Genomic DNA, 18,326 nt, shown 5'->3' on the forward strand with positions numbered 1-18,326 from the left:
CATTAAGTGTGAGTTTGTTTTCAGTTGTGCACACAGCTAAGAGAAGACAAGTTGTGAACAAATCAGAATGTTATAGACTACCAGATTCCTACATCCACTGCACAGCAATGGGCCAACACACTGAGTCAGTGGGATTTGCAGCAGAGAAAGAGTTTAATAATCTCAAGGCTGCCAAATGGATAAGGGGAGGGATTCTCAAGCCTGAGATCCAAGTCTTTGAGGGGTTCTAGGCAAGGATTCTTAAGAGGATCATGGAAGGCGGGGACCTGGAAAATTGCGGTCATTGATTAATCGGGGTAAGAGGGATGAAATCATGACGATGTGGAAACTTCATTCTTCCATAACTCACCTCCTTGCTTGGCCTTTTAGACCAGCTGGCATCAGTAGTCTTACTGGTATGAAGAACTTAAAAGAGGAACTCAAATGGAAATCTTATTGTATTCGTCCATTCTCACATTGCTATAAAGAAATACTAGAGAATGGATAATTTATAAGGAAAAGAAGCTTAATTGGCTCACAGTTCTTCAGGCTGTACAGAAAATCTGCTTCTGGGGAGGCCTCAGGAGGCCTTTACTCAAGGCGAAAGGCAAAGTGGGAGCAGGACCAAGGTGGTGGGGAGGTGCCACATACTTTTATATAACCAGATCTTGTGAAAACTCACTATCGTGATGGCAGCACCAAGAAGGGCAAGGTGTTAAACCATGAGTGACCGCCCCCACGAGCCGGTCACCTCCCACCAGGCCCACCTCCAGCACTGGGAATTACATTTCAACAGGAGATTTGGGTGAGGGACACAGATCCAAAGCATATCGTTTATCATCACACCATGTCTTAAATTTTATCTATAGGACAGAAAAGGGACGAGTCGTATGACAGGGACCACATTATCCTGGATAGTAAGCAATGATCAAAGGAGGGCCAGAGGGCAAGCCAGCAATGATTGCTGCTGATGGTGTAGGAAGCCTAGCAAGATTGTTTTTCCTCAGTTGTGTTTATAAAATGTTTCTGGAGACGCTCTCAAACATTCTGCTTCGTGGCCCAAACACGGGAAATTACACTGGGCACTGGGGAAGATATTAAAACATACCAGCTTTATGGGGGCAGGGGGTGTGCATGTATGTGTGTGTGCATGTGTAAAATTCTGTTCACATTAAAAGCTTATTTACCAGTTTTGCCATGTCAATCACAATTTTACCTTAAAATAGGATAAATGTATACTTTGATCCATAAAATATTGTCTGTGCTTGGGAAATCAAATAGAAAATAATCCCCTAAATAATGACAACTGGGGAAAAGAGCAGCTTACTTTAAAAGTGCAATATGATCCTATAAACAGATGAGTAACTTTGTTTTTGGAACTCGGACAACTTTTCTCTGGTTTCACTTTTTTCAACCCTAGTGGAGAGTGAAGTGCAGGAAAATTAATTTGGCAGCAAGCAAAATGCTGATTCCCTATGTCAGTGCTCTATGAGACAGAGAGTCCCCAAGAGAAAGTGGAAACAGATATTCTAAAGTGCATTTTGGAAACCCTGGGACAACCCAGAATGTAACCAGAGAACACAAGGGAATGTAGACTTTCATGGTGTTTGCTGGGGACCTCAGTCTCTTGTATACTCATAGGGAGAGATCTAGGGATGACTTCCAGTGGACGTATCAAGAAACAGAGGCTTGGAGAAGCTAAACAAACTGCCCAAGAGAACAGTTAGTGGCAGAACACAAGGGGGACAGATCTCCTTGTTCATTAATGCATAGCTGATTATTGCAGTGTCTTGACATAGGGTAGGTGCTCAGTGGACATTTGTCTGGCAGATGATTAGAGTTAGAAGACCAACCAAGATGGAGCCCCAAACTCTTCACTCTCAGGCCAGCTTTTCCTTCCCTTTTTTGGCAATACACTAATAGCCTCCATAGTTTCTTATAGCGTGAAACCCACATTTTTAATCATATAATTTTTAAAATCATGATGCAATTCATATACCATGATAGTAACCCTTTTAAATTGAAGAGCCCAGTGGTTTTTAGTACATTCACAAAGTTGTACAAACATAATCAGTATCTAATTCTGGAACATTTTGGAAAATAGCCATTAGCAGTCATTCCCATTCCCCTCTTACCCACCACTGCAAGCAGGAATTACCTACATTTATATAAATGGACTCATTTAATATATAGCCTTTTGTGTGTAGCGTCTTTCACTTAGCATGAGGTTTTCATGGTGTACCAAGGACACGGCACATATCATTCCTTTTAAGGGACGAATAATATTCCATTGTATGAAAACCAAATTTATGTTGCAAATTATCTGAGCACTCTCCTGGCGTTTTCACTTTTCAACAAGATCCAGCGTGGTTTCAGTGGGTTTCCCACAGATTCTGGTCACCACTCTGCCCAGGAGGAGCAAATAGCAAAGGAAGCCGATTGCCTAAGGTTTACAAGCTAGAATCAAACAGAATCGGATCCCTGGTGTTATGTGAACAGAGATGCAGTTACCATAGGCAGCAGCTGCTGGCCAGACTCCCGGGGGCTCCTTCCTTGCCTCACCTGCCCCTGTCCAAGATTGTGGGGAGGCCTGTCTGGCTCTTTGGAACAATGGAACAAAGAGGCCTCCCTGAAGTTGCAGGAACCTGTTTGACCGAGATTGCTGCTGTAATGAATCAAGCTCCAGAAACTACTTTCACCTCCTCCCTGCACAAATATCCTTGGGCCCGAAGCTGTGCCTTTCCCCAGTAGAACCCAAGCTGGGGCTTGTACTGGGAAGCTGTAAGCATGCACTGAGGCGAGGGTGGGGGGAAGGGTAGGAGCTCTAGAAGCATCTTCCTTGAGCCAGGGCCTTGCCACTCAGGGCTGGGAAAGGGAAAGGCTTGTCTGCGAAAGTCCCTGGCTCTGAATTTGTGGTTAATCAGTGATTTACTCACAGATACTGATGTGTAACCTGGGGCGAGAGGCCTGCCTGCAGGACTAGGAATTTCATTCCTGAAAGACAGTCCCTCTGCATGCCTTTGCTCTTGCTAACAAGTTAGACATGGCCTTTCACTCCAACCAAACACCTAGCCCCTCCGCCCCAAAGAAGAAGATTCTACATCCAGGAAAATAATACAGTTCTTAAAGAGCTAACAATGTTGAGGAACCTTGCTAGGAGCTTTATGTAGATGACCTCATTTAGCACCTAAAGCCACTCTGTCATATGTGCACGGTGATTATTATTCTAGCGTCAGGTGAAGACCGTGAGTTTTAGACGTTAAATAACTTGCCCAGATTACTCACTGTATCTAAGCCAAGATTCAAATTCGCGCAGGCCGTCTTGACCTCTAAATACATCGTGACTATGAGGAAGATGTTGTGTACTTATAAGTACACATTGTCACTTAACATATGCTTACATGTACACAAGAACCCCATGAGGAAGGTATTATTTTATTCCCGTTTTACAACTGAGGAAGCTGAGGCTGAGAGAGCTTACCTCACTGGGAAGCATAAAATTGGAATGATGCTGAGGATGCCTGGCTTCGCAGCCCACACCTTTAACCACAAGGCCCTGCCGTGGAGTTGTATGAGGTTCTCAGGGCAGCAACTCTGAGTGGCGTGTAAGCCTGTAGCAGGGCCTCGTGCTAAGTGATCATTCGGTCCCCCTTCCTACCTCTCTATTGCCCTTCGCCACCTTCTCCACTTCCAACATTTGAAAGACAAGAAAGCGGAGACCCCTCCGGTGCAATGGCAGGCTTGAGATCACAGGGCTACAGGCACAGTGGAAATCGAGCTTAGATTTCCCTGAGGGCCTCCTCTGAGCACAGTCCACCCTGTCACACCAGCTCCAAACAATGCCGCAGCCAGCGCAGGCTCTGAGCACATGCAGTGCTATGGCACTGTGCGGGAGAAGGGCGCACAGGCAGGCGAGCAGGAGGGAGGTGAGAGGAGCGCAGAACCACCTGGAAGCTTGAGAGCCTCGTCAGGGAAGAAAGGTCCAGCTTTCTCCCACTGTCTGTCCGGGTTTGGGTTCTAAGATTATACAGCAGCAACAACCACTCATCCCCGTGATCCAGATGCCCCAACCACTTTCTTCTCCAAGTAGTTCTGACATGACCTTCATGGCCAAGAGCTTGAGTTCACCCACTGTAGAAAGCTGAGGGCAGGCAGCAAAGCCCTACTCCCAACCCCCCCTGCCAGGAGGCAGGGTCTGCTCTCCTGGCCCTAGAGCCTAATCGCCTGATCTCTCCTGCTGTACTCATCCCATGCTCTCAGGCAGGCCTGGCTGGGAACGACGTTTCCCAGCCCTGTGCTTTTGTCCCTTGCCTGGCGGCACTGCTAGTCTTCTTCCAGCTCCTGCACTCAAAGTGCCCGCCAGAGCTGCTCACCTGACAGGTTTGAAAATAAACCACTCTCTTCCTCACCACCCCTAGATATGTCTGTGTCAGGCTGATGACATCTTCTTTATAACATATGATGAAAGGTTTGCAAAGCGGCGTTCCTACGTGAGTGCGTGCTGGAAGGATGTCCTCAAAGGGCACCGGGAATATTAGCGCTAACAAGCTGGAAATGCAAGGACAGGCTGCTGTCTGCGCATGTGGAACAGAATTAGTGACAGGCCCTGGAAGGAAGGTCTCCAAGCCCTGTTCCACCCAAGCTTCCACTGCTTCAGGTTTTTGTAAAAATCTTTTTGAGACTCATGGTCTCAACTAGGACCACTAAGTGCTTCTTTGAGCTTTTGACTTAAAATTTGGTTTATCAAGTTTAACATTTGGTTCTTTTTTCTTTCTTTCTTTCTTTCTTTGAGACAGAGTCTCCCTCGGTTGCCCAGGCTGGAGTGCAGTGGTACCATCTCGGCTTACTGCAACCTCCATCTCCTGGGTTCAAGCTATTCTCCTGCCTCAGCCTCCCAAGTAGCTGGGATTATAGGCGCTCGCCACCACACCTGGCTAATTTTTGTATTTTTAGTAGAGAAGGGTTTCACTGTGTTGGCCAGGCTGGTCTCGAACTCCTGACCTTAGGTGATCTGCCCGCCTCGGCCTCCCACAGTGCTGGGATTATGGGCATGAGCCACTGCACCTGGCCTGGTTCTTACCATGTGTTGAACATTATTCCAAGCACTTAACAAATATCAGCGCATTTAACCTTTGCAACAACCCATCGTGTTAGGTGCTGTTTTGATCATCCTCCCTGGTGTACAGATGAGAAAATGCGGGGACAAAGAAATTAATCTCCCCAGCTCACAAGGCTAATCAGTGATAGAGCTAGGATTCAAAGCAGCATGCTAGCCCTAAGTCTGGGCTCTGTCACCACCAGCTTCAGCTCCTCTTCATCATGACACCATATCATTTGACTTGTTCACCAATTCTGGGCTCCTAGGCCAGGAGAAGACAGGCAGAGAAAGAGGGCTGAGGTAAGGGCGTATTCACGTCTCAGGTACATCTCCCAGCCGTGGGGCCCAGACAATGTCCCCTGTCCTGCGCAGATGTCTGACTCTCACACGTGACTTCTTGGTAATTCTGTCTTGTCAGAAGACAGCTCCCGGCCTTGTCTGTCCCTCTGAGGTTTCCCAAAGGGTCCAGTTCAGATGCTGGGCTGCTTTTTGAGAATTCTATACTTACTGAGGGAGCTCTGGCCTAGAGACCAACAAGCCTTTCTGAGAGATGACCTGCCCTACACACACCCTTGTGTCTCAGCCTCTGGCTCTGGGCTTAAGCTTACGGGCACTCAGATTATACCTACCTGATGGAAAAAAAAAAAAAACAAAAAACGCTTTCCATCAATGAAGGATGAAAGTAGTGGAAAGAAAAAAACTTAAAATGAGTAAGAGTTTGATAGGGGCGGAGGAGGGGAAGGAAGGGGGCAGAGAGTCTTTCTGAGGTCCTCCTGCATGTGCCTCCCTGCACACTCTACCCAGTCCACATGCTGACACCGTCTTGTTGTTATCAACATGCCCGAGAGGTCATGTGGCAGCTGTTCTCTCCACTTTCAGAGGAGGAAATGAAAGGGGAGAGGCTAAGTGACCTGTGCAAGGTCTTTAAACTCCAGACCCAATGACCTCTTTAGATATAACTTTTAGACTGTATGGCCACAGCCCTGGCCGTTTATCTGTCCAGCTGCCACACAAGCACGGGCAGGACCCCACGAGAAGGGCTTGGCCTTCCCAAGCCCAGGCTGCTCCTCACAGGAGCAGAGACCCTGAGGCCCAGAACTTCCCATGGCATGGAGTCCGGAAGGGTTCTTTTCAGTGCCTTTGTGGAGTGAGCACAGCCAGCTCCTTCAGGAGTGGGGCCATGAGGACAGACAGCAGGGCAGGGCAGGCTGCGTGCTGCGGGCCCGTCCACTCCCGGGCTGCTGCGTGCTGCGGGCCTGTTGACTCCTGGGCCACTGCTTGATGGGAGACACATGAGCTCTGCCGAATGTGGCCTTGTGTCCTGACATGGCTGTGCTTGGCCTGGGACAGGTCCCCTAGGGCTTGATGAAGGCTCATTCCCACCAGTCCCTGCCAGGGAAACAGGAGAGGATAATCACCAGTTTCTCCTCCCACAGAGCTGTGATTCCCAGGGGCCGCTCGCTTGCCGTGGGAAACCTCCTGGCTCAACGTGCATCCCTTGGCCGTGGGTCATGGTCTTTCAAGACTCCAAGGCTGAATGGCAGGAGAGGAAATGCTGGTCTCACAGCACCAGGTGTCTTTATTTACATCCATCTCTGAGACGCCAGCCCCACTCAGAGCCATCTCTGAGTTAGCCAACCCATCGCACTGCAGCTGCTGGGAGGCGAGGGCTTGGCAGCATGGTTTGAAGGTGGGGAAGGGACCCCTCCATGGGAAGGCAGAGGCCAGCCAGCCAGCCCCCGGGGCGGCACCATGGACAGTTTCCTTAGTGTCCCAGCCCCTGCTTCCCTGATGTTGAAGCTTTCACACTGGGCTTAAACATCGCAAGCACAAACTCAAGGAAGGAAGAGGGCAGCAACATTGGGAGTGCGGAGACCTCAGAGGGTAGGAGACAGTGGAATTGGCTCTAGATGTGCAGACTTAAGACCTGAGTTCAACTCCCAGCTCTACCATTTGCTCACGTGTGATGCTGGGGAAGTCATTTGCTTGCCTTGGGTCTTAATTCCATCCTCTTTAAAATGGACATGATAAAATTTTCCTAACCTCCATCAAGACTAGTCATAAAAATCAAACACAAAAGTACTCAGCACCCAGTAAGTGTTCAGTAGACACTCATAAAGTAAGGGTTGGAGCAGCATGATTATGGACTTTCTGCATATGAAGAACAATGTCCTATGTCCTGGCTGGGAGTGGTGGCTCACACCTATAATCCCAGCACTTTGGGAGGCTAAGGTGGGAAGATCACTTGAACCCAGGAGTTCAAGACCAGCCTAGGCAACACGGAGAGATCTCATCTTTACAAATAATAATTTAAAAAATTAACTGCATGGTGGCATGTGCCTCTGGTCCCAGCTACTTAGGAGGCTGAGATGGGGGAATCACTTGAGCCTGGGAAGTCAAGGCTGCAGTGAGCCATGATTATATCACCACATTTCAGCCTGCACACTGGAGTGAGACCCCATCTCAAAACAAAACAAAAAAGAGCAATGTCCTGTGTCCATACAGGAAGAATTTGGGGAGTAAACATCATGTGAAAAAAAAGGAGATTTCAGTTGGATGCAAAGATAAGATTCTTGGCTGTTAGAATGATCAAGCAGTCTTTGGCAAGGTCAAAGGGTCTCCGTCCTGGAAATATTCGAAAGAGACCAATGTTCTGAGTGGAGGCTATTCACCTACCTGGAGATCTGGAATGTCTGTGTTGCAGGGGTGTCTTCTGGTTTTGAGAACTGATGCTAATCTGATAACTGCAGAGAACAGTCCTCTGCTTGCTATGTCTAGGTAACTGTTAGCCTACACATCTCTGAATAGTATTTACCCCTTTTTCTCTCTATATTTTTTTGAAGTATAGGCTATATTCCTTCTGAAACATACATGATCACAATCTTGAAAGGTCTCCAAGCCATGTCTACCACTGATAAAGGAAATGTTTACTCATTTCAAACTCATTCATCTGTATAATTTTAACAGTGGCCTAGTCCTTGCTTAACATCTAATTACAAAAGTTAAATGTGGCTGGGCGTGGTGGCTTATGCCTTGTAATCCCAGCACTTTGGGAGGCTGAGGTGGGACCTGCCTTCCTGGTCAAAAAGGGAGGATCCAGATAATTTTTCCCTTTTCCGGGGGACCTGCCAGTTTTACAAAGAAAACAGAAGCTCTCTTTGGAAAAAACTGAATTGTAACTTACAATTTTAGCAACTGAATACATGTGAGACTGGGTTAGCTGCTTTAACTCGCTTTCCCAGATTAATGAGAATCCATTCTAACAGGTCTGCGCTCAAGGCCGGGGTCTGAAGAGGAGAGCGTGTAAGGCTTGTAAGCCTTCGATCAGGAATAGCCACACAGGCTAATGCCTTAAAAGCAAAGGAATTAAACCTTTCCTTGACCCAGTTATTAAGTGTAGGGTTCTTGTGGTCACACCAGCTGGCACAGCCATCCCTGAAGCCTTTAGTCACAGAATCGGCCACAGGAGCCGAAAGGATCTGCCCCACACTATACTGTCTTTGATGTGATTTTCTGCAAGCGTGTTCTCTACCACATGAATGCAAGACTGCTTCTCACCCACTCCCGGTGCCCAGATCACTGAACTTAATACCGGTGTGGTAAACGAACGGAGGAATGGCTAGGCTTAGGGGGCTCCAGCCAGCTTCCTTGCCTTTGAACATTGAACGTCAAGTAATTTAAGTAGAATAATGGCTAAAGCTTGCTATATTCCAGGCACGAAGTGCTTCAGAGATGCTGATTCATTTAAGTCACAGCTACCCGATGAAGTAGATACTGTCATTGTCATCATCACCGTTTTACAGATGAGGAGACAGACATTAAATAACTTGCTCTAAGTGTACGACCAGGACCTTGGCCAAGGTCATTTGACCCGAGTCTGTGTGTTTAAGGGTCATGCTGGGCTGACCCCCTGAAGAATGGGCTCTGTTCTGTTATTGAAAATGTTCAGGGACATAGACATTGCCCATTACAGGATTCATCACATTGAACGTCAGAAACCTGCCCTTGGATCTAGAGGAAACTTTATCAGCTTTAATGTCAACCTTATTTATTAATTTATTCTCTGAATGGTTTTTGAGATTGCTTTGCTTCTCCATAGACACAAAGAACATTCTCCTCACAAAAACCTTCTGGCTGAGCACAGTGGCTCAGCACTTTGGGAGGCCGAGGCAGGTGGATCATGAGGTCAGGAATTCAAGACCAGCCTGGCCGAGGTGGTGAAACCCTGTTTCTATTAAAAATACAAAAAAAAAAAAATTAGCTGGCCGTGGTGGCGGGCACTTGTAATCTCAGACTCAGGAGGCTGAGGCGGAGAATTGCTTGAACCCAGGGGGTGGAGGTTGCAATGAGCCTAGATCGCACCACTGCACTCTAGCCTGGGTGACAAAGTGAGACTCAGTCTCAAAAAAACAAAAAACAAAACCCGTGGCTGGGCGCGGTGGCTCACGCCTGTAATCCCAGCACTTTGGGAGGCCGAGGCGGGTGGATCACGAGATCAAGAGATCGAGACCATCCTGGTCAACATGATGAAACCCCGTCTCTACTAAAAATACAAAACATTAGCTGGGCATGGTGGCGCGTGCTTGTAATCCCAGCTACTCAGGAGGCTGAGGCAGGAGAATTGTCTGAATCCGGGAGGCGGAGGTTGCGGTGAGCCGAGATCGCGCCATTGCACTCCAGCCTGGGTAACAAGAGCGAAACTCTGTCTCAAAAAAAAAAAAACCCTTTCATTTTTTAAAAAATGGGCATTGAGACCCACTTTTGACTTTACTCAGAGGGTAGGAGACAGTGGAAGTGGCTCCAGATGTGCAGAATTAAGACCTGAGTTCAATTACATTGTGTAGTTACATAAAAACTACAAACCAGTTGATTTTTCTAGCACAGTTCAGCTTTTATTTTTGTCTCTTAACCTGCCCTAGAATGTCAAATAGGAATGTAGTATGTATGTTCTTGCATACGACATTCCTTTTGCTGAATCCCAATGTTAAGTGAGTTTTTCCCATAAGAAAACAACAGCGCTCCGTTGTGTATTCAGCCTGTAGCTCTGGGTCACAGACCCTGCCCCTCCACAACGCTTGTGTGCACCTAGTCTATCCTTTCCTTTATGTGAAGCAGTCTCTTGTACCTCAGGCTCACTTTCTGCTTTCATTTGGGTCTGTGCTGTTGCATTTCATCCTCTTTGTGAATTTCAGATTTGTCCCATCCCTTTTACATTTGATTCTCTCTCGTCTTTTAAAGTACTGGCAGTGGCACCTCACTGATTATTATTTCTTTATTTTCTGCAGCTAAAAACAGTAACTGAAGTTGTTTTTGAGGAATTCCTCCTGTGGTCTGTGTATTATGATTCCTATCTCTACAGATAACCAAGCTGGCACCCTATTTCCCTCTCCTGTGACAGACACAAGGCCAAAGGAAGACCCATAGTGTCCACACATGGCAGCCAGTGAGACACTGGGGGGGGCAGGGCCTTCTATACTACCTACAGGCAGCAGGAGCAGTACCCCTACCCCACCTCCACCCCCAGCCCCGCAACGACAGATAAATCAAGTCGAAAGCTTAGGGCCCTGTCAATCTCCGCTGTCTGTCATACTTTCATTTGCAATCTGGTTATCAGCATAGATTAAACAACCACCTAGGTACATTCTGCCTCTCTGCAGGAAGTGGCTACTGGCCATAAAGACCCCTTCTATGGCCTGGCGCAGTGACTCATGCCTGTAATCCTGCACTTGGGAAGCTGAGGCAGGAGGGTCTGTTGAGCCCAGGAATTCAAAACCAACCTCAGCAACAATCCGAGACCTCTGTCTCTACAAAAAGAAAACAATAAAAATTAAAAAAAAAAAATGCAACAGCTGGGCATAGTGGTACACACCTGTAGTTTTAGCCACTTGTGAGGCTGACACAGGAGGATCACTTGAGCCTGGGAGGTGTAGGCTGAAGTGAGCTGCTATGATCCCACCACGCACTCCAGCCTGGGCAACAGAGACCCTCAAACAAACAAAAAAACAAAAAAAAAGAAAGAAAATAAAGAAACTTCTTTTCCAGTAGAGGTCGCTGTGCTTCCCAGGTACTAAGGCCTAAGCGGGGCTCAGCCTGAATCTTCAGTGTGAGCTAGCAACAGTGACTACACCAACTCAAAAACTCAAAGCAGAGTTGCTAAGAATAGTATGCATTTTGCCTGGAACGCATTAGAGATAAGGAAGTGTAGAAAAAAATTTACCAAGAGTCCAAAATAGCCAAACAAAAGCTAGCATTCCTGCAGAGAGGAGAGGCTTGCTAATCAGGGAGGAGCTCAAGCTTGCTGAGACTCCGGGCAAAAGAAGAAAATCTTTGCAAAGAAAACACAGTTACCACATAGAATTCCCAAACAGCTGGTGAGTTGCTTGTATTCCAGGTATAAATTTCAAGCCACAAATTCAGCTATGCAAACTTTATTATTTAGAACTAAACCTAAATTTCAATATGGAGTATATACCACTGAATGGGGGAAGCTGGGTCTGAGAATTAATGGCCTTCCACCCGAACCCCACCATCCGGAGGGGTCCAGGGGCTTCTGGTTCCCAGGCATAGCTGAGTGGGGTGTACATCTGTTACGGGTCACCCTCATCTGTCCATGCTGGCATCTACAAAGAAGTCTGTCATTCTGTCTGACCTCTGGCTCTTGCTCCAAGCAGGTTACCACTGGTCCTCTCCACCCCAACTAAAGGACTAGTATTGAACTGCCTCCCCTCAGCGTGTTCAGGCTCCTTAGAATGACAAACAACTCCATGGGGACTTCAGGCAGGCTTTTCTGCCCTAGTGCTCCTGTACTAGAGGGTTCTCCAAGGGATTCTGGAATCTTTTCATTTGCCTGAGTTTAATTCTGAAACAAATCATGGGTCTTCCTCACTCTCGTGATTCCCTGAAACAATGGAGATTCTTTACATGGACACACACGCACACATGGCTTGTGTTTCTGCACATGCACACGCACGAATACACACAAACACGTGCACACGAGCGCGCACGCACACACACGGGCACACTTTATTATTCTCAGGGGCCTTCCAAAATCTGAACTATTTTTTCAGTTTCTAGTTGGGGGTTGGCAGTGGTGCTGACAGCTGAGAATTTGTTACCTCTTACTGAACATTCTCCTACAGTTTTTGTTTATGGCAAAAGTTGTATGCTCCCAGTCCTTCAAGATTTAAGCATTTAAAGCTAAAAAGTTCATGTTCTTGAAGCTTATAAATCTCCTCTCTGCTTTTCTTATGAATCATCCCACCCTTGGGGCAGTGACTGCTGGTGACTGAACAGAGGGAAGGCACAGTGTACAAGGAAAAGGGGAGGGAGGGAGGGAGGGAAGCCCGTTTACTCTCTCAGAGCTGTGAAACCAACTGTAAATCAGAAGCTCGCTTGGTTGGAAGGTTTTAGGAATTCCAGGTTGTAGATAACTAAGGGTCCAGGGTTAAACATTCTTGGTCCCTAGAGCAAGTGTTACTGGGGACTCTGAGGGACAGCAAAGTATCCGTTTCAAGAGATGGCAGAGGATCAGTGAGGACAGGCAGGAGTTTCTCTGTTCTGGGACTGACTTTCTGACCCAAGGCTGGGCAGTTTTCACAAATGAAGTTCGGCTTCCAGTTAAAAACCAGCCAGTTCTCTGTGAACTTTTAATCCTTTGTTCAAATTTTTTATTGTTTCCTTTGTATAAGCTGCTTTGTGCCTGCAGCTTTCATCTGACTCATTCTATAGAGTAATCCTATAATTGAGGGTAAGCAGCAAATGGCCTAAGAAGTCCTCATGGAAAAACCGCACTCTCTGCTCTCAACGTTAGAAGCTGTGTATGTATGTGCAGGTGTTACTCAACTCTCTTGAATCCTGCTTCAGATGGCTACGAATTCCTGGAGATCCTGAAACAGGTTGCCCGGGACAATACTGACAACCCCGACCTGAGCATCCTGTGGATCGACCCCGACGACTTTCCTCTGGTGAGTGGATCCAGCCAGACCCCACCCTCTGTCGCTGCCACAGCCCCATGATTGCGTTTAGCATCCGAGGAGGTGAATTAGGCAAGAACACTTGAAGAAACCCAGTGGCAGCCCCCATCCAGTGTGGGGGGTCTCAGCCCTTGGGGCAGTATTGAACTTGGGGCCTGGTGCTGACACTGAAAGGGTTAGGCTTAGTGTTTTCACTCCCTGGAGACGAGGAGTTGAAGCCCCTTGACCCTTGGGGGCCCACCCAAGTGAAGGAGGGTCAACTTCGGCAGCAGCTCCAGAGCTGCTCCTCATTACTCCACTCGCTGTCCCCAGAACTATTTTTATTTTCTGGGTGGGGACCATCATTCTGAGGCCACCTGAATGACTAAGTAATAAAAATCAGACATGAACATTTTACATCGAGTTCAGAACTTGGTGGAGAGAAACAGAGAAACAGAACATACCTGTCATGTTCATTGTGTTCCCCCAGGACCTAGCATAGTATCTAGCCCATGAAGAACATTCAAGAAACTTCAAGGCCACACTCTTGCCAGTGTCCATGATCAATGAACACCCAAAAGCTTTGTGGACACCCAAATGCTTTGATTATACTTAGCTTTCAAAAGGAATGAGCACAATTTGTACACTACATGAATTGAACCCATGTACCTCCCACACTGGATGGGGGGCGCCACTGGGTTTCTTCAAGTACTCCTGCCCATTTCACCTCCTCGGATGCCAAACGCAACCATGGAATACATAATAATCTCAGATAATAAGCATAGCAGATATACTCTACCGTATGCCTGGAACCATAGTAATACTTTCCATGCCTCTTCACAGCGAATCCTCTCAACCACACTGTGAAGTAGGTACCATTATAATCCCTATCACAAGGTGGAGAGGATGATAGCTGGGGAGGGGAACGCTAGAGAGTGATGGATGTGCTATTCCAACCGAGGTCTACACGATGCTAAAGCTTGGCCTACCGACTCCTTTAGGTAAAAGCTTACTGCAGTAATCAGTATAAGTTAGTTATCATTAGGTTATGAATGATGACTTTCTCTTCCAGGAAGTATGAGTTGCATAGGTCATGACGGATGATACTATGATTAAATAGAGAAAATTGAGAGGGATCTCAAGAGTCCTGAAAATCAGTCCTATGTAGAGGAGGGGTGAATCAAAGGCAGAGGCTTCCGTGATACTTGAGACCAGTGTCGTAGCACTGGGTAATTATAACAAAGTCATGGCCATGTAAGGCTGCATACAGTACAGCTTTGTTGATCTGGCTTCTGCCTGGTTGCGTTTCTACTTTATCTGTTTTGTTACACAAGCTTGCAGATGGTTCGCAGTTCTCCTGGCTAGTTCCTTTTTTTTTTTTTTTTTTTTTTTGACAGGGTCTTACTCTGTCACCCAGGCTGGGGTGCAGTGGCCTAGTCTCAACTTACTGCAGCCTCAACCTCCAAGGCTAAGCAGTCCTCCTGCTTCAGCCTCCTGAGTAGTTGGGACTGCAGGCGTGCAGCATCATTCCCAACTAATTTTAAAATTTTCTTGTACAGCTAAGGTCTCACTGTTTCCCAGGCTGTTTGCCAACTCCTGGGCTCCAGCAGTTTGCCCACTTTGGCCTCCCAAAGTGCTGGGACAACAGGCATGAGCCGCTCCTGGCCTCTCCTCTGGCCAGTTCTATGTGTTTGTCTTGGTGTTTGCAAAGAAGAAATCTTCAGAGTCTTCTTATTTCCAGGTTCTTGAATATCCCCAGTCCCCCTTAGGCCATATATTTGCTTGGGAGATTTTCTACCATTGAATCATCTCCATTAAAAAAAACAAAAACAAAAAAACTGTGGCCCCTTGCTCCTTTATTTTTGCCCAGTCGGAGATTTATCCACATGCAGTCCAAGCCTGGCTGAATGAAGAAGACTTCTTACGAGGCAACTTATGACCCATCATGGCTTTCCCATATCTCATGTAGCACGGTGGCACAAGATAAGGGATTTTAAAAATGGGACATTAAAAAAGAGGTGGAGAAAATGACTCCATAAACTATAAAAGAGCCACAGGTAATTTGGGAAGCAACATTAGACCACCTCTGTAATATTCTTTCTTACAGCTGTAGACACTTACATGTTTCCATAATTTATGCTATGTCATCTTTTATTTAACGCTTAATTGAAGTGCTTTAAGTCTGAGCCTAAGTCTTCAATTTGCTAAGTGCCCACAGCTGTTTTGAAGACCTTTAACAAATGGTGACCCAGTTACTGCAATGGGACGGCGGGTGGGTCCAGCCACAGAAAGTGGCCTTCTCAGAAAATGTCCTCTGCCTGCTGTCTCATTTTTGTTGCTGCAGCTCGTTGCCTATTGGGAGAAGACTTTCAAGATTGACCTATTCAGGCCACAGATTGGGGTGGTGAATGTGACAGATGTGAGTACCCCCTCTGAAGGCTTGCTCAGGCACCCCTGGCCTGCCCTGTCTTCTGCTACACAGCCTAGATTGTAGGAGCATCGATAGGAGTCCAGCCTTTTCAGAAGAGGGCAGGGGTCCTGCCCAAGGAAACTTGCTAGTGTGTTCCACGCCTGGTCTCCTAGCCAGTCCCAATCTGTGGCTCCATGGCTGTCCATGAGCAATTTTCTGGTGTATGGGCCAGCCTTTCCGGAATCACGATTTGGAACTTTCCCCTCAAGTAAACTCTCCAGTATTTACCCCCAAAGCCAAACAATGAACAACAAGGTCTCTTTATAGAAGGGAACCCACACCAGAAGCCGTCATTGCGCCATGGGTAATGGGGCCATTGTGGCCCAGAATCCCAGGCAGGCAACTATACCATAGCCAGGAGACCAGGCCTGCAGAAGGGAAGTAAGAAATCATATGCCAGTAAGGGGCTTCTCCTCATGATTCAGGCACTGTTGAGCTGAGGGTGGGACAGACTCGTGAGGTGGACTGGCAGAACGTGAAGAAATCTTAGATCTCAGAGGAATCAGACATCTGATTCAACTCCACCATCATAAAACTGAAGTTGGGACAGATACAACCAGGCAAACAGTGGACAGAAAGGGATGATCACAGAAGATCATTAGAGCCATAATTAATTGGGGTAGAATCTCTTAAGAATGGGGCCCAGTTAGCAATGTCCTTTTGCCCTGTTGGTAGATGTTCATTTAGTTTACAAAATCTACATTCATTTATTGTGTAAACTACTTTAAAATTAATAATAATAATACATAACTTTTAAAATATGCTCAAGTGAAAACATTTTAAAACAGAACAGTAAAATAGAAGGTGAAAATAAAAAGTATTTCTTACTTCCCTGACGCAATCCCTACTGTCATTCATATATATATATATATATTCCAATGGGTAATGGGATACACATTTCCTTTTATGCTACACAAACAGTATACTACACGTTCCGTTTTGCAGTATGGCATTTCCATTGAACAATGTGCACATTCCTAATAAGTGTAAGAGACTTGGGGGCACTCAGCATAGCTACTCAGCACAGCTACCCCTGGTCTGGCTCAGCCTTCATGCATTCACTCACTCATTCATTTTGTCCCTCACTGCAGGCTGACAGTGTCTGGATGGAGATTCCAGATGATGACGACCTTCCAACTGCTGAGGAGCTGGAGGACTGGATTGAAGATGTGCTTTCTGGAAAGATAAACACTGAAGATGATGACAATGAAGATGAAGGTGAAGATGATGATGATGACGATGATTCTGATGAAGAGGATGACAGTGACGATGATAATGATGAGTAGCCCAACTCCAAACAATTCTGATGAAAACAAAGTCACAGCTACCCACTACCACACAGACAGCACAGGTGGCGGCAAGCAGCCGCCCCACACCCAGCCAGCTCCTTTCCCTTTTCCATCATTTCTTTGTCCTCTCCCTTCGCAACAGGAACAGTATCATTCAGCGAATGCCTTTTCAAATGCAGCAATCCCACTTAGCAGGGACAGGAGGGAAATGATCTCCGTGTTGACTATCTTGACTCTCATGGAACAGATCTTGTTCTTTGGCGGACCATCAGGGGTCATGGCAGTGCCTGAACATGGCAGTCTGGGATGAACAATTCCCTAACACAAGTTTACTTGACTTTGACTATGACAGTAACAGAATTGACAGTTTGCTAACTCATAGGCATCGAGTGACCTTATGATCAGAGCCCAGGGAAGATACATGATTAATGATTTAGCTCCTTCCATACCTTGAACATCAGTCGAGATCCCTCCTCTAGCCAAGACAGTTCTTAGGGAAGCCTCAGCCTTGGAAGCAAACTTATAAATCATACTCTCATGGCTCTGTTAAACTTATTTCAAGTGATGGTCATTCATATCATTATGAACTTGGATACAGAAACGTGTACAGGCCACCATCATTTCTAGTATATTAGGAAACAGGAATAACAGGAATAGGAGGTTGACTTGCTCTCTGAACTTCCCTCTAGTTGTCAAGTCTCACATATTCATCAGCAGGAGTGGAGGGTGGGGGAAAACTAGAAAGATGAAAGGTTTCACATTTTTCTGATGGGTTCATGTCTCTGATCGGGTCAGCTGGCTTCCTAGCCTAAGCTGGGATCTGAATACCCCTTCTCTGTAGCTGCTAGTGAGCCTTCCCATTTAGATGAAAGGTTGCTTTATCCAGCAGTCAATTAACTCTTCACTTATCAGTACTCACGCAGTTGGTCAGGGCAACAATAATTGGAGTTCGTAATGATGCCCTGAGGCGCTGAAAAAAAAAAAAATCCCGAAGTGCCTTCCGAGCTGTCTAAAAGTTAAATTGTGCTTGGTAGTTTTAGTGTTAAGTGTGCAGTATAATTTTCTAATTTATTTTCTCAATCTTTCAGAACATGCATAAGACACTGTGCAAATGTTTTGAAAATAGAGCAATCCTTTTGTGGAATATTGCCTAATCCTGTCAATAAACTCATATTTTGAAAACATTCAGACATTGTTGAAAATCCTATTTTGATTTTTCTGACTCTGCTCATTCTCATCTGGCTCCAGTCCTACCTCCTTATTTCTTCCTTTCCAGCCCCGCTTCCTCTGCCTGCTCTTTAAATGATGGTGTTTCCTAGCATCTCTACTCTACACACTCTTCCAAAGTGATGTCATCATGCCCATCAATACTATCCATGCGCTAATGACCTCCAAAATTGAGTCTCTAACCTTGACCCCTCACTTATTTTTAGACCCATTCATTCAACGGCCTCCGGACATCTTGACTTGATGTTGTAAAGCACTTTAGACTCAATACAACAAAACCTGAACTCGTTGCCTTCTCCCCTAAACATCTC

At 46.3% G+C, this 18,326-nt stretch overlaps 1 protein-coding gene across 1 annotated transcript in view; it reads left to right on the forward strand.

The window, feature by feature from the left end:
- Nucleotides 1–17,976, forward strand: part of CASQ2 (calsequestrin 2) — a 65,403-nt gene extending 47,427 nt beyond the window's left edge. The window contains exons 9-11 of the mRNA XM_032249635.1: nucleotides 12,941–13,041; nucleotides 15,374–15,448; nucleotides 16,591–17,976. Of these exons, the coding sequence (XP_032105526.1) occupies nucleotides 12,941–13,041; nucleotides 15,374–15,448; nucleotides 16,591–16,785 (371 nt within the window). The 3' untranslated portion in view covers nucleotides 16,786–17,976. The remainder of the gene's footprint in view (nucleotides 1–12,940; nucleotides 13,042–15,373; nucleotides 15,449–16,590) is intronic.
- The last annotated feature ends 350 nt before the right edge of the window (nucleotides 17,977–18,326 follow it).

Source organism: Sapajus apella, unplaced genomic scaffold (assembly GCF_009761245.1).
Source record: "Sapajus apella isolate SASKATOON/1434 unplaced genomic scaffold, GSC_monkey_1.0 scaffold69, whole genome shotgun sequence".
NCBI lineage: Eukaryota > Metazoa > Chordata > Mammalia > Primates > Cebidae > Sapajus > Sapajus apella.